This window comes from Pollachius pollachius (genome assembly GCF_949987615.1).
Source record: "Pollachius pollachius genome assembly, chromosome: 8".
Lineage (NCBI taxonomy): Eukaryota > Metazoa > Chordata > Actinopteri > Gadiformes > Gadidae > Pollachius > Pollachius pollachius.
In genome coordinates, this window is record NC_136941.1 from 7,856,107 (window position 1) to 7,871,132 (window position 15,026).

General features: G+C 48.7%; 1 protein-coding gene across 1 annotated transcript in view; it reads left to right on the forward strand.

Moving 5' to 3' along the window:
• Positions 1 to 15,026, forward strand: part of espn (espin) — a 49,522-nt gene that overhangs the window by 13,243 nt on the left and 21,253 nt on the right. Inside the window, exons 4-8 of the mRNA XM_079741711.1 lie at positions 607 to 789; positions 3,035 to 3,166; positions 5,372 to 5,597; positions 6,604 to 7,034; positions 11,683 to 11,847. Of these exons, the coding sequence (XP_079597837.1) occupies positions 607 to 789; positions 3,035 to 3,166; positions 5,372 to 5,597; positions 6,604 to 7,034; positions 11,683 to 11,847 (1,137 nt within the window). The remainder of the gene's footprint in view (positions 1 to 606; positions 790 to 3,034; positions 3,167 to 5,371; positions 5,598 to 6,603; positions 7,035 to 11,682; positions 11,848 to 15,026) is intronic.

Here is a 15,026-nt window from a genome sequence, read left to right on the forward strand (position 1 = left end):
GTTAACATTTGGATCTTCACTTCATATACTGAAAGAGATCTGCCCTTCACAACATGAAAGAGATCTGTAGTTAGCATCAGAGATCTGTAGTTCACATCACATCAGACATCTTTAGTTTACATCATGAAAGAGAACTGTAGTTAGCATCAGAGATCTCTGGTTCAAATCACATCAGACAACTGTAGTCCACATCATGAAAGAGATCTGTAGTTGGCATCAGAGATCTGTAGTTCAAATCACATCAGACATCTTTAGTTTACATCATGAAAGAGATCTGTAGTTGGCATCAGAGATCTGTAGTTCACATCACATCAGAGATCTGTAATTCACACCCCGAACTGAAGTTCCCATCACATCAAAGGTCATTAGTTTACCTCCCAGACTGTAGTTCACATCACATCAGAGCACTGTAGGTCAGACTCACACTTTGGAACAGCTCAAAGTGTAGCGCATACAGACATACCAATGCACACACACACACACACACACACTTATGCTATATTTAGACAATATATGATGCAATTTATGAAATTAACATATGAGAATATATTTTTTAAATCAACGTTGAACATTTCATAACGTGCTCCGTGTCTCTGTACCCCCCAGGTGAGCTTCACGGAGGTGGGTCTGTCGGACCGGGACGGGGACGGGGCCACGGCCATGCACTTTGCGGCCAGCAGGGGCCACGCTAAGGTGCTGAGCTGGCTGCTGCTGCACGGGGGGGAGATCGTCACGGACAGCTGGGGAGGGACACCGCTTCACGACGCCGCAGAGAACGGAGAGCTGGAGGTGAGAGAGAGAGAGAGAGAGAGAGAGAGAGAGAGAGAGAGAGAAACTGAGAGCGAGAGAAACATAGAGGGAGAGCGATACACAGAGAGAGAGAAACAGAGAGAGAAACACAGAGAATGAATGTGTGTGTTCCTGCTGACTACCATTTGCTGTGTAGCATCAACCTGATCACGTTTGTGGCATTCAGTTGCAGTGCTTTGGAATGACCACCTTGTGGGTATAAGCCTACAAGGCTTTTTTGCATGGTGATTCAGAGCTGTCATATGGAGGTTTGCATGCTGCACCACGCAAATTTGACTGGCCCCGATGCTGCAGCGGGCACTGAGGTCAACACGAAGCTGTGAGGCGCAAAAGGGAAACAAATATAGTCGAAGGCGTTCCTTATATTTCCCATTAGAACAGATGTTCACTGCGAGATAAGATAAACATGTATTGATAGCTCACGCTAGGGCTGTACGGTATGGACTAAAATGTATATCACGGTATGATTTGAGGCATAGACGGTAACGGTATTATATCACGGTATGTTAATTGTATCTCCTAATTTCGATATAAATGCTTCTGAAGGGGTAAAATACTGGTTAGGCAGCAAAACTGCATGAAATTAATGCTAAATCTTTTCTCAAGTTACTTCCATCTTTGAAAAACAGTAATGTTTAATAGTATGCATTTCTTTCTCGACTTGCTCGCGGACCTTGCCGTATAGTTTTGGCATCTCAATTTGGCTGAAGTGTGTGCGGGCAGGTAACGCGTACCTGGGTTCGTGTGTTTTGACCATCTCTTTAAAGCCCTTTCTATCGACATTTTGAAAGGGAACCATGTCCTTACACAGGTAAACAGTGACGCGATTGTTCATCATGTTCCACCTCTGGCTTTTTTGGTCGTAAGGACTGGCTTTGGAAAATGCCGACGGAAGCAATGTCTGTGGAAGAGATGCAGAGACAGCTTCTTGCTACCGGCGTCTGTCTCGTACGGTGTGGAATGAGAGCTCGTGGAGGGATTATTGCGCAAGCACGTAGGCGCACATCAAGCGCCCATGCTTGAGCAATAGCATACTGCCCGAGAAGGCAGTGTCGCTGTCAAATCTGTCCCTGGGAAAAGTAACGTTGCGCCGAATTTGAAAAGGAACTGCGTTTCGTTACCAAATTTTCAGTAGTTGCGCGTAACTTTACTTTTTACATGAAAAAGTAGTTACGTTACTGTATTAACGTGTTACTTACTTTGTGAAGCGTTACACACAACACTGTCTACCGGTCACACCGGTCTCACAATTCACACCGGTGTGCTTTCTATACTGTTTATACCGTACACCCCTAGCTCACCCCCTCTCTCCCCATCTCTATCTCCCCCGCCTGTCTTTTTCTGTGTATCTCCCTCTTTCTCTCCTTCCCTCCCTCCCACCCTCTTACTCTTTCCCTTTCAACTCACTCTCCCTCCCACCCACCCTCTCTCTCTCTCTTCTGCACTCTTTCTCTCCCTCTCTATCTCCCCTCCTGTCTCTATCCATATATTTCTCTCTCTCTCTGCCTGTGTGTACGTATTTCTCTCTCCCCCCTCTCCCTCCCTGTGTGTGTGTCTTTCTCCCCCCTCCCCTCTCTGTCTCCCTGTGTGTGTGTGTCTCTCCCCCCCTCCCCTCGCGTGTATGTCTCTCCCCCCTTCTCTCCCCCCGTGTTTGTATGTCTCTCTCCCCTCTCTCTCCCTTTGTGTGTATGTCTCTCTCCCCTCTCTCCCTGTGTGTGTATGTCTCTCGCCCCTCCCTATCCCTGTGTGTGTTTGTATGTCTCTCCCCTCTCTCTCCGTGTGTGTATGTCTTTCTCCCCTCTCTCTCCCTGTGTGTGTATGTCTCTCTCCCCTCTCTCTCCCTGTATGTTTGCGTGTCTATCGCCCCTCTCTCTCCCTGTGTGTGTGTATGTCTCTCTCCCCTCTCCCTGTGTGTGTATGTCTCTCTCCCCTCTCTCTCCCTGTGTGTGTATGTCTCTCACCCCTCTCTCTCCCTGTGTGTGTATGTCTCTCCCCTCTCTCCCTGTGTGTGTATGTCTCTCTCCCCTCTCTCCCTGTGTGTGTGTATGTCTCTCTCCCCTCTCTCTCCCTATGTGTGTATGTCTCTCTCCCCTCTCTCTCCCTGTGTGTGTATGTCTCTCTCCCCTCTCTCTTCCTGTGTGTGTATGTCTCTCGCCCCTCTCTCTCCTGTGTGTGTATGTCTCTCGCCCCACTCTCTCCCTGTGTGTGTATGTCTCTCGCCCAGTGCTGTCAGATCATGGTGGTGAACGGGGTGGACCTGGGCATCAGGGACCACGACGGCTTCGCCGCCGCCGACCTGGCCGAGTACAATGGACACCCGCAGTGCGCCAAGTACCTGCGCACCGTGGAGCACATGGTGAGGCACGCACAGGAGCACGAGAACCAACGCACACACGTACAAGCGTGCACGCACGCGCACACACACACACACAAACGTGCTGGCATACACACACACACACACACACACTTACACACACACATTCCTACGTACGTACATATATCCATAAATACATAACGGCGGCACACATGTAGATTAACACACACACAGACCCACACACACACATTTACACTCGTTCATACGTATGTACATATAGACACATACGTTCATGTAGATAAACACACATTCACACACACACATTAATAATATGTTTATACATGCATACAGTTACATTTATACATTAATACATACAAACATCCGTACATACAGGCGCGAGCAGAAAGGAGAGGGGGGCTGGCTCCATGGGACTATCATGTCTCTAATCCAGTCAGACTCTAGTACACCTCATTTGTTTATGCTGCCTCTTTGCATATCGCCGGCCTTTATAGAATACAGCCTTTTTTAAAAAGCGCTCCAAACCACTGGTGTGTTTCACCACCACCACCAGCAACATCTAGCCCCCAGGTGGACCTGCTTCATCAGGAGGAGGGGTCACACCCTGATACTTTGCTAAGGATATTTTTCTCGTAGGTGAGTATCGTCGACGGCCTCTCGATTGAGGGTGTGTTGCGTAGCTTTTAAAGGGTGGTGTGGATGTTCGACTCAAAGTATCAGATTCATTCAAATCAAACTACAGGATGTGTGCATGAGGGTCAATTTGTGTCGGGCTATTGTGGTTATCGTTTTAGGGCACATGTCGTTGTTTAGGGTTCACAAGATGTATGTCAGTGTTTCTCCTACATGAATGACATCAAGGGCTTTTGACAAAAGGCAGGCAAGCAGCATGTATAATGCATGATTGATATCCTTATATTTATAAACTTGCTATACCTCACAAGTCTTACACGAATGATGTCGAGTTTTTTCCTCTCAGTGGTACACCTTTAAGATCGTCCTCTTTGCGTTCTCCTGATCCGAATCAGCCTGATTAGCATCATTTTCCACACCAACTGAGGAGAAACAAACAAAATGACCACGCCGTTTTTACCAAAGATAATCATGCTGCTGCGAAGTACATGACCTTCTGCAGTATTGCGAAAGCTCATGTATCCACTAAAATTAGCATTATGTTTGAGCGGGCGTGTCAACGGCAACATTACGCCAACTCTTAGCAAGCCAACATGGCCGTCCATGCCGGACACCAGTTTCACTCCTCTAATGACGTGCTCCACAATAAGAGCTGCCATGGCTCTTATTGTGGAGGGCAACACCACCTGCATCACCGTTGTCCCTCTGACACCTCTTTGGGGTGTCTCGAAAACATGCCTGTGCCTTTACCCCCAAGGGACACCTTTTGCTAAATTGAGAGCTCAGGGATGAAGGTGGGGGGGTGGAGGTGTCTCACCATCAGCTTGGAGCTGCGTCAATAAAGGGCTGTGATTAAATCCACAACGCAACTGTTGCTTGTGTTTGTGTGTGTGTGTGTGTGTGTGTGTGTGTGAGTGCGTGGGTGGGTGGGTGGGTGGATGGTTGTATGTGTGTGTGCTTGCGTGTGTGTGTGCTTGTGCTTGTGTGTATGTGTTTGTGAGTGCGTGGGTGGATGGTTGTATGTGTGCGTGTATGTGTGTGTATCCCTGGCGATTCCCGGCATGGTTCTGTTGAATAGCACCTAATTGGATAACTAATACCAAATAAAGAGACACTATTGAGGAGAAAGAATAAGTTCCCCTTTTCAACGTTTAATTTGGTTATCAGGAAGTAGAAAGGTAAGGAAGTGAGAGAAAATGAGTCCACTCTTATGTTTCCCATGTATGGCTGAACAAAGACTTTCTGTTTGCCCTCCAATGTAGGTTGGTCTTCCCAGACCTATGTGGTCGAAAGTCTCCTTTGTCCACCCTTTAGTGGTTTCACTCTGACACTACTACTTTTAGATGACGTATCGGTGAACAGTGTTCTGCCACAGACCTGAGCGGTTACTAAAAGAACTCGAAGATGCAGTGAACTAAATAAACAAGAATGCTAGTCAGGACCCCGTTGGGTTTCCCCTGACTAACTAACCACATATCTTCTCCCTCCCTCACCCCCCCTCTTCCACTGTCCCCCCTCCCTCCCTCACCCCCTCTCTTCCCCTGTCTCCCCTCCCTCCCTCACCCCCCCTCTTCCCATCCCCCCCCCACCCCCCAGAGCGTGGAGCACCGGGTGCTGTCCAGGGACCCCTCCACAGACCTGGAGTACAGGCAGCCCGACTCGGGCCTGTCCTCCCCCAACACCACCATGGCCCCCCTCGACCCCCCGGCACGCTTCGACCTGGGCTCCCCCTCCAGCAGCCTCTCCGACTACGACTCGGCCAACTCCAGCCAGACCAGCACCGGGGAGAAGAGGGCCACCCCCGGCCCCACCACGCTGCCAGGTGGGGGTCTGTGTCTGTGTGTGGGTATGTTTGTGCATGTGTGTGTTTATGTGTGTTTGCGAGTGTGTGGTTGTGTGCGGGTGTGTGTGTGTGTGGGGGTGGGTGTCTGTGGATGGTGAGTGTGTTGTAAGGTGTGTGTGTGCGTGTGAGGGTGTGGTTGGGTGCGGGTGTGTTTGGATGTGTGTGTGTGTGTGTGTGTGTGTGTGTGTGTGTGTGTGTGTGTGGGGGTGGGTGTCTGTGGATGGTGAGTGTGTTGTAAGGTGTGTGTGTGCGTGTGAGGGTGTGGTTGGGTGTTGGGTGTGTGTGTTTGGGGGGGGTGTTTGGTTGTGTGCGAGTGTGTGGTTGTGTGTGTTGATGTGTGTGTGTGTGTTGGGGGGGTGGGTAGGCGAATGCGGTTAAAGGGATTTCATTGGAGGTCACTTTCATGTAAGTTATGCTTACATCTGAAAATCAAAAGATAGACACATTTGATATTCAAATGTGAATTCGCCATTAACGCTATTCTTTATCGTTATAAAAGATAAAATTAAACAAAGACAAGAAAATAATAAAAATGCACAAATACTTATGAACCAAAAACAAAGTTCATATCTATTAATTGTTGCCTGGAGCTCCATGTTGTGTGCTTTCTGCATGTGTGCGTCTCCACCCCGCCGAGTCAATGAGTGCAGGCCCAGGCTCAGTCTCACAAAACTCAGTCTCACCACACCTTTTCTAATGTGCCGCAACACAGGAGCCTCCGCTCGGTGACACGCTCTGAACCCAGTTGGCTGCCTGCCGGAGCGGCCCTAAGCCAGCCTAACAAGGGGCTGGCTCCTTTTGTTCCGGGCCACTGTAGCATGTTGTTGTGGTGCTGCCCCCTAGTGGCCTGCCCTGGAACAACAGGGTGTTGCGTTCATGTCAAAGAAGACCAAGACAGGCCTACCTTTGTTTCACCGTATAGAACAACAAAACTGTCCTTTTTAGACCCACGATCCGTTGAACATCTAAATCGTATTTGTCTCAGGTGGTTCAGCGACGGCCATCACCAACATGCAGGCCTACATGGACATGCTGAACCCAGAAATCAGGTCCGATGTCCCGCAGGGGAGCGCGCCCTCCACGGCCGCGGGCTCCCAGGCCCCTGTGCCTGCACCATCACCATCATATCCAGCATCAGAGATAGACCTACCGGACCTGCCTCCACCTCCTCCACCACCACCGCCTCTACCGCCTCTTATCCCTCCGCCCCCGCCCGAGTTCCCTCCCCCGCCTCCCCCACCCGGGGTGGAGGCCACCCTGCCCCCTCCCCCTCCCCCTCTCCCGCCCCCGCCCGGCTACCCGGCCCCCCTGCCCCCGTCCGGGGTCCCGGGACAACAGCCCCTGAGGGCTTCGGGTTCTGCAGAGTACCTGAAGATTAAGAACAACCTGCGGCACGTGGAGAACGACAAGAGACAGGTGAGGCTCCCTCACCTGCCTTAAACTGGGCCTGGTGTCCCTCTGACACTTTGAGACTGCAGGGCATCCCGCAGAAAAGTTGTTAGTTAAGGTGATGGGGTTTACCGTCAGACCAGGGGCTGGGGGGTTAGGTTTAGGGTTAGTGCACTATTTTTACAGGTTGACAATGTGTGCTTCTTTTCATGCAGGCTCTCAGACGGTTGCCCTGTAGCCTGATCTATGCATAGAGAGTGAATGAAGTTTGATTATTTTATACTTTTGTATAATATTTACAATTAAAATTAAAGTAGAACTTTTTTTGTGACCTCGTAGTTAACGCGGCAGGCGTGTGTTGCTCAGGCGGCCGCTTAAGCTGTAAAGTCCTTTAGGAAACTCTGGACGGTCTATGTGATCAAGGGCGGTGCAAATAAAGTGGACGACTTGAGTTCATTTTAATACATCCGGGATGTGAAATGGATGGGGGGGGGGGGGGTGGCTCTTTTTCGGCCGTCTTGTTTACGCGTTGTTGGCTCTCACACTAGCCTACGTCTGGACCCTCTGAAGGACAGTGTTTGGTATTCAGTGGGTTGTGTCAGTCGCCATTTTGTGCCTGGTTGTATGGTAGGCGTTGAGGTGGTTCGATTCATGAGAATGGTTCGCTATGCAGTGAGTTGGCAGAGTTTCATGTAGTGTTTGTGGTCGGATAAAAGGACTTCACTGCCAACATTTCTCCGAAAACCTTTCACATCTCACATGTCCCAGCTTTACTGTCACCAGTAAGGTTCTATCCCTGTCAAGCTTGCATCTCCATGAAAAAAAAAATCACCGCCAAGTCATAGGAGTACGAAAGTAAAATACACTTTAACACGCTTGATAATCCTGTGAAAAATGTAGGTCTGAACTGAGTCTGTTTGCGGGTCTAAAAAGCCTCTTGGACGAGATGGAGCAGGTTTGGATTAACAAGGCCCAGAGGACTAATCAGTCTGGCCGTGGCTCCTGTGTAACAATGTCCCCGGTCCCCTCAGGGCTAACAATGCTGTTATTGTGCTAGCATGGCTATCAAGGCTAGCGGGCGAACAGACACGCTCATTATCAGGACAAACGCAACCAGTTGGCAAACGCCGTGACAGATGAGATGGACCTTGATGTTCATCTGACTAATTAGTCCTCCCCCCCGGTGAGACGCCGGAGTCCAGAGACATCGCAGATCTGTTTGGGACTCAATTATTTTATTTTAATTACACATTAAAATTAAAGTGTTGCCTTCTCTTGGAACATACACACACACACACACACAGTACAGTACATATGAACATACACCTTCCTACATACTCCGAGACACACAAACACACTCGCGCACACACACACACACACACACACACACACACACACACACACACAGGCAAAGCATGGCATGCTTTGATGCAAACAACCTGCTCCCTTGGCATCATGGGAACTGATGTAACAACATCTTGTAAAACCGCCAGCTCCCTACACCATCACCCCCCACCCCCACCACCACACCCAAACCATGATGTTTAGTGTTAACCATATAGCCATATAACCATCATATGGACAAGTTGACAAGTTGAATCCCACCTTTCATTTGTTTGTGTTTGCCTTTGTCCGGGGCGGTGCGTGTGATTGGGCGAGCAAGTGCTCGGCCTCCTTCTCCTGTCGAGGAGAAGGGGCCTCACCTTCCGGCCCGCGGTACCCCTCCGTCCCCCTCGTGCCAGGCAGGCGGGGGCACCAGGAGGCCTGCTCGTTCTTATAGTCTGGAAGCCCTGGAGGTTGGAGCATAGACAACCGTGGGTGGGAGGGAGGGAATGACCGGGGGAGGGAGAGGGAGGAGAGAGAAAGGGAGAGGGGGAGGAGAGAAAGTGTGAAGGGAGGAAAGAGAGAGGAAGGGAAGAAGGTAGCGAGGGATGGAGAGAGAGAAAGGAAGGCGTGAGCGAGAAAGGAAGGAAGGGAGAGATGGAGAGAGAGAGAGCCAGGGAGGGAAGGGGGGAGAGAGAATGGAGGGAGGGAGGGAGTGATGGAGGGACACACCTGTGTCGCTGTTTGTCTTGTTCTTTTGCATAAGAAAGACAGTCAGGCCAGAGGATGGGGGAGGTAGACCAGGGAGGCGGGGCTTAGCGGCTTAGGGGGCGTGGCAGACTCCTGGTCCGCTCCTGTTGCCGAGCTGATAGGTTATTGATGAGGTCTGTGGGTAAAGTAAGAGGGCAGGTCAATTGACACGCGCACACACACACGCTGACTCACACACACACACACACACACACACATGCGCGCGCAGCTTTGCATACTGATCGCGGAGGAGGAGGTGATTGCTGGGATCTGGTGACAGACAGACTCTGCACCTCTTGGCGTGTGAGTGCAGCTCTCTCGCTCTCCCTCCCTCTCGGTGCCTCTGTCTCTGTGTCTCTCTGCCTGTGTTGCCGTCAGGACCATTAGAGGGGCGCTTCGTCGAGGGGGACTACGTTGTTGACACCCAGGTAAAGAGAGGTGGATGGGGGGTGAGCCAGGGGTTTAGAGGGGGGTGGCTGAGGGATGGTGCTGATGTAGCGGCCGTGGTTTTCGATGCTGCCGTGCCAGCCAGGCTCATGTGGTTTTGCAGGATTTGCCTCGATGTTAGCCAGTTCAAGCCCAGGGGTTTATCTGCAACCGTGTGCGCAGACCACCTGCTGGGTGGGGTAGGCCAGGTGTGGGGCATTGTCAAATGGTGAACGAGTCGGTTTTTTACAATTTCTTGTTTCAGCTTTCTTTAAAAGGGTGTCTGGGTTGATGTGGTGAATGTTCGAGAACATGCGAATGGCTGTGTGGTTGAGAAGTTACAGTCAATGACTTTGTGTTGACTGACAGTTTTGTGCAATGAAAGGTCTATGTGTGTGCGTGTGTGTGTGTGTTTTTGCGTGTGTTTGTCTGAGTGTGTGTGTCTTTTTGTATGTATGCGTGTGTGTGTGTTTGCCCCTGCGGGTGTTTTTAAAGTGCGTTTGTCTATGTGTGTATCTGTGCCCATGTGTCTGTTGATGTGTATTTGCGTGTGTGTGTTTGCCCCTGTGTGTGTATGTTTGTGTGTGTTGAGTGACACCTTTGTGTTAGATGGAGCTTTTGTATTGTTCAAGTGTGTGTGTTTGTGTGTGTGTTTGTGTGTGTGTAATCACATGCATGTATGTGCGTCTACTTCTATATGTATGTGCTTACTGTATACCGTAAGCTTTAAGTTGTGAGTTGTATATGCTTCCGGTGTGTGGGTATATTTGTGTGTGTATGTGTTTGTAAGTGTTTTCCCGTGTGTGTGTGTGTGTGTTAATGTGCATAAGCCTGTGTATGTGTCTATGTGAGTTTGTGTGTGTGGGCGTACTAAGCGTTTTAGGCCACTAAAACTCTTTGTCTTCTCGCTATTGTCGGCCCACCTCCCCAGGCCAGATAACAATCCACCTGTAGCAGCCACCAAGGTCGCATTACCTAGTCCAATACAACAGACTCTGGTACCACATCCCCCCAATGCCCCAATGCCCACACACCATCACACACAGGAACGCAGAACGTGACACCAGAGAGAGAGAGAGGGAGAGGGAGACAGAGAGAGAGGGAGACAGAGAGAGACAAGGCAAATTCGGGTTGAAGGGTTATTTGTAGTGTGATCATTCATAGCGGGTTCATGTGTGGTGCGTCTGGGCCTGTTCTCACTGAGCAGCCTCAATCCAGCCCTCCGATGTAAATGGTGACATAATTTCCACTCGGATTCCAGTGCCTCTATAGGAAGTTGCAACCTTGCAAAGTTGTTATTTTGTTATCCTGTAGGGGGGTTGGAAACTCAAAGAATTGTTCCTCGAGTGATGGAGACAAGATAGAAGAAGGCCATGTTTCGCCAACAGGGTTGGGACATCTCGTGTTCTATTCAAATAGACCTTTTGCATTAGGGAAAAGGTCTGATTAGGTTCTGAGACGTGTTCACAGTAGCAAGGAGATTAATTCTGAGAGAGAGTGGAGAAAGAGAGGGAGAGTAAAAGATGGAGGGAGAGAGATGGAGAGATGAGAGGAAGAGAGGCAGAAATGGAGAGAGACTTTAATGAATAGGGCATAGCTTTAAATATTAATGCTGGTGTTTTCACACAGGCTAAACAAAAGGTGTTCTGTTTTTACATTATTTCAATAAAGCTACTTTGGTTGAGGTCACCTGACTCTGGCTAAGCTGGCTCAAAGCGCCTGGATAAGTTGTGTGGTTTGAACTAAATCTAGGTTATATTTGGTTTTACACTGCGGTTTATAGTCTGATCTGAAACATCCAGTCTGTAGTGCTATGCTGGGGTGAGTGCTTTTTGAGGTGCTGAATATGAATATGGAAGTTTTGATGTTGCTATAACTTAGTTATAATCATTATTCCGCCGTTTAATTTGCTTGATAAAATATAAAGATATACCCCCCCCCCCCCCTTATATTTCACACCTATATTAGAGAGAGACTTATATTAAAATAATCTTGGAATAAATATAGTATTACTACGTAATAGTTGATCTCAGTTTTAATAAATGTTTGTGCTCCACGAAGCTACAAAACAACAACCCTTAAAACACCAAGCCAGAGACACGCTGCAGAGAGAGAGAGTCACAACAGACTAATGAACTCATTCATCCATCCGTCTTGCGTCCCTCTCTGGGGTCAGCTGACTGCAGCGGAGAGCCGTGATAGGCTGCGGCGGGTGGACTCCAACAGGAAGTCGAGGAGCTTCAGCAAACAGCCCAGCACTGGGGACTACTACAAGGCCCTGGGCAGTGACACCCAGCCAGCCCAGCACCCTGGGACCAGCGCCATGCCGCCCAACGAGGAGGTGAGCTGTGTGCTCTGGACCCCCACCCCACCCCAATAACATTGTATTTTATTGCATTTTCCAAAGTTTCAATACATTTAATTTAATTATATACAATATGATTTGATTTAATGCAATTTTTTTAATTGTATTTCCTTTTCTAAAATTATATTGTGTTTCATTTTCTACAATTATTTCATTATTGGAAAATTACATTTTATTTTATTTAATGTAAAAAAAGCTATTTTTATTTTACGCAATTCTATCTTTTGCTTTTTTTTATTGATGATATAGAATTCAGTTTAATTGAACAGTATTATTATGTTATTATATATATTATACAATTTTATTCACCTCAATACACCAACAAAACAATGTCTCAAACAAAGGATTGAAGACATTCATCATGTGGGTAAACAGTGCTGTTTATCTTCATATGGAAGGAGCTGTCACGGCTGGCTATATATGGAGACAATCAGCACTATTTTCCTCCACATTAAGCTGCTCTCTGGAAGATACATGGCCGACTCTTCTCTGACGGGTGTGTTGTTTGCTGTTGTCCTGATGCAAACTACACCCTAATTTCCCTCGCATGGCCCCACCCGCTGTGTCAACTCAGGGCACCGCCAAGGAAAGCGGTTTCAGGCGGGCTCTGTGGACGCTAATCAATCAAAATAATGTTCTGATAACGCGTGGGAAGTGAAACAATATGCATCATTTCAGAAAAAAAATATAGAAAGAAAATCCCATAGAACTCGTAACCGTTTTCACATAGGTTGTTTAAACATCTGTCCTGAAACTGCAACTCCTTGGTTAAAAATGATCAAATCCTTCCCAGTTGATCTTGAGACGGTTGACACATATCTCCACACAAACACACACACACACACACACACACACACACACACACACACACACACACACACACACACACACACACACACACACACACACACACACACACTCTCGCCCGGCGGTCCCTGGGGGGGGCATGTCTTCTGTGTTTTCCCTTCCTCCCCCGGGTGTCATGGTTGGGGGGGAGGGGAGAGGGGGCCGCTCTGGGAGCAATAATCTGCACTGAGCCAATTAGGACCCCAGCGGGAGGCCCCTCCCCCTCCCTCCCCCTCCCTCCCCCTGTCTTCGAGGCTCCCCCAGCAGATGGCTGCGGCTAAGCGGCGACGCGTGCTGCTCCGGCACGTGCCGGCTCTGGCCCTCCTGGGACCCCCACTCCACCCCTCCCTCCCCTCCCCTCCCTCCTCAATCCCCCAGAGGGTTCCACAACGGCGGCGGGAACCACAATGGCCGGCACGCGTCTGGAGATGAAAAGAAAGGCTGAGGGTGTGGGCGGCGGCGGCTGGATGGGGCGGGGTCTGGTTGTCAGGTCACGGCCCATTAGTTGAAGAGCAGCTGTTTTATTGGCGCGTGCAGGACGCGTGCACAAGGGGCGGGCCGTGGGGGGTGTAGGGCAGAGTAGTTTAAAGCACTATCACTTGCAGGGACAGATGGCCGCATCCTGTAAGCCCCCCCCCCCCCCAGAGACCCAGATTAAAGGCGTATTAGCTGCCGTTGTTGGGGGGTGATGTGAAGGGCTGGACACGACTATACAAGATGATCATAGAGGGAGGAAAGGGGAGAGGGGTTGCGTCTAATGGGGTCTTTATTGTATCAGCGCAGGCAGCTGTGCCCCCGGCTCAGCAGTGTCCTGTGAGCCGAGTCGTTCCCGGGCTCCACAGGAATGTCCGGGAGTTGTAGACCCAAGGGTTTATCTCACAGGGTTTTTGTCTTTGCGTTTTTTAAATTTCATGTTTTTTAAAAATATCTCACTTTAAATGTTATCGCTGATGTCTTGCATATATTTGATATGTTATTTCACACATTTATTTTTGAAATAATTATAAATATAAAATATAGAAATATAAATAAAATATCGGGCTGGGCGATATACCGGTAGTAAAATTTATACCGGTATATTTTTGAAAGAGATATGTAGTTGAGACAATATCGCCATACCGGTATATTATATATTATTTTGATGTTGCTTTGCGAGCGCTATTTTATAAGGCCGACCGCTGCTCTCTGAGCATACAAGCCATGTTCAGCTGCTCAATCCCGCCCCTTACATGTACACAGTGTTCTCCCACCCACGTTACGCATCACAACTAACTTTGAATAAACACATGGTGGTAGAGAGTACGGAACCCGTAAAGGGACATGGGGTAAAAAAAATGTTTTTAATGTTTCTCGTGCTCACGAGAAAGTACCTCGTGAGCACGAGAAAGTATCGCACGCATATCACTGGCAGTGTACGTGTGTGTTTGTGTGTTGTCAGCGAGTCAGTGTACGAGCGAGGAGAGCGAGCGTGTCAGTTTAGCGAAGTAATGAACAAGGCCGGTTGTGTGTAAGAATAAAGTACCCAGCCTGTCAAGAATCGGTGGCCGCTTCATTCCAACCATATTCCGACCTATTGGCAGACCCACTGCCAGTCAAAGTGAAGGGTGTTGCCCCCGATAGCATCGGCCCTGGAGGGAACGTCTCCCCTGTGCGGGTTTGCTTTTTATTACACGGCTCTTCTCAATGCCGTGGAACGCTCCGTTCACTTGCATGGGCCCTTCACAACTTCCGGCGGTGAATTTATATTTGATAATTCACCATTGCTAAGTATAATCATGAGTATAATTGACCTCTGTCAAGGAAAACAAAGGATCTTTTGCCTCTAATGACGTCTTTGGTATCACTCCGCAAGTAGTCCGGTAACTTGTCAGCCCCGGCGTCTTTGGTTTCTAAGCGACTCACAACTTTGGCGGACTATTTCTCTGCTGATCAACACTACGAATGCTGGTTACAAATGAATTGTAAAAAGACACACCATGAAGTTATTTTTCGTTTAGGCAAGTATCCGTGTAATAAGCGGGATAATGTATAGAACGTCGCTGGTCATTATCGAAAATAAGCCCCTTCAGGGCGAAGCAAGACAACTCCACTGCACGTCGGTGTCCTGGTCGCCCTGTCTGGGCTTATTTTCCCGATAATGACCGACGTTCTATAAATTATCCCTTACACATCTGTGTTAAAGCACAGCTGTGCTTCGTTAAGCAAAAAAAAACAACTAAACCTAAATAAATGGTTGATGGTGAATACTTGTGGCGTGGAGTTAAAACAACACACTTTACCCGTTTTATTCAAAATATCGTTATAATATC